We start from the raw sequence: 1,271 nt of genomic DNA on the forward strand, positions 1-1,271 counted from the left end.
CACCCATCCACCCTAAAGGCCTCCCTAGGTGTGGAGCTTACCAGACTTCTGTAGCTTGTTGTTCATCCCTTTTATTTTTTATTTTTTTAGATGTTTGAATAATTGTGAGTGATAATTGTTCTTTGTCTTTTGAGATGTTCCTAGAGCTGATACACCATTAGCCATGAATAGTCTGTTTTTGTCCTGCTGTGAGCAGCTCCTCCATTTTCCATTTGTGCATTACATTTTGGGAGAATGCAGCACATTTATTATTCTGACTACTGTACTGACGTTACAGTATGTGTCATAATAAAGCACATATTTACGATCTACCCACATCCACATATTCCTCTCTTCTTTGTACTTTACACTTCATACTGTGAACATTTGCACATGCCCTGGTCAATATATCTGCACAAACCTGTACAGATGTTCCAAAAGCAGTTATTTTATGTAATTCTGATGTTTTTTTTATTTTCAATTTTATTTTATTTTTTATTTGACATTATGTCTCTTGACTTTTGCATTGTGTCTCATCATTATGCAGCAAAACAGACATTCTGTAGTAGATTAAATGGATTTATTGAAGGGCTCCGGGTCTTCAGTACTGCAGCATCGTCTGAAGGATACAAATAAAAGAAGTAAGAAATACTGACAAGACTCATAAAACTACTGCAAATACACATATTGCCTCTGAAGGCCATACGAGCAGACTGTTCTTTCATTCTCTCGTTACTGTATTGAACACTGTTTATGTTGTTTTGTCTTTCATTTGTCGCCCATCTGTACTGAAGGAAACTCACGTCACTGATCCACTTGGTGAAGGAAGAGGTGCGAGTGAACACTGTGGGCTTCATGGGGGTGTTGCATCCTAGAGAGGAGACAAAGCTGGTCACGCCCTGCACGTACCACCTGCCATCGGCACCCTTGCAGTTCAGAGGGCCTCCTGAATCCCCCTGCAGAGACAGACAGACAAGTGAAGGCAACAGACTGATACAGGGGGAACCTGCAGTTATTTAAATGTGGGGCCGATATTGCAACCGGCGCCGTTCAGCGCAGCCCGTCGCAATTGTCTTTGCTAGTTTAAGACAGACGCAGTTGTCAATTTCCCATCCAACGCAAATGCACCTGCGCCCATCTGTGCGCCCATGGGTGCACTGGTCTTACAGGGAGGTGTGTTCAGGTGCGTTCTTGGCGTATTGGCACCCTATGCTTGTTACGCACCCTATGCTTGTTACGCACCCTATGCTTGTTACACACATTCTGCTTGTTACACACCCTATGCTTGTTAC

The 1,271-nt window shown here is 42.9% G+C and overlaps 1 protein-coding gene across 1 annotated transcript in view; it reads right to left on the bottom strand.

Moving 5' to 3' along the window:
* Positions 1–451: 451 nt before the first annotated feature.
* The window catches only part of LOC116695249 (proproteinase E), a 4,632-nt gene continuing 3,812 nt past the window's right edge, over positions 452–1,271 (bottom strand). Inside the window, exons 7-8 of the mRNA XM_032525393.1 lie at positions 783–935; positions 452–598 (exon numbers count right to left, since the gene is read on the bottom strand). Coding sequence (XP_032381284.1) covers positions 581–598; positions 783–935 — 171 coding nt within the window. The 3' untranslated portion in view covers positions 452–580. The remainder of the gene's footprint in view (positions 599–782; positions 936–1,271) is intronic.

This window comes from Etheostoma spectabile, chromosome 9, assembly GCF_008692095.1.
Source record: "Etheostoma spectabile isolate EspeVRDwgs_2016 chromosome 9, UIUC_Espe_1.0, whole genome shotgun sequence".
NCBI classification, from domain to species: domain Eukaryota; kingdom Metazoa; phylum Chordata; class Actinopteri; order Perciformes; family Percidae; genus Etheostoma; species Etheostoma spectabile.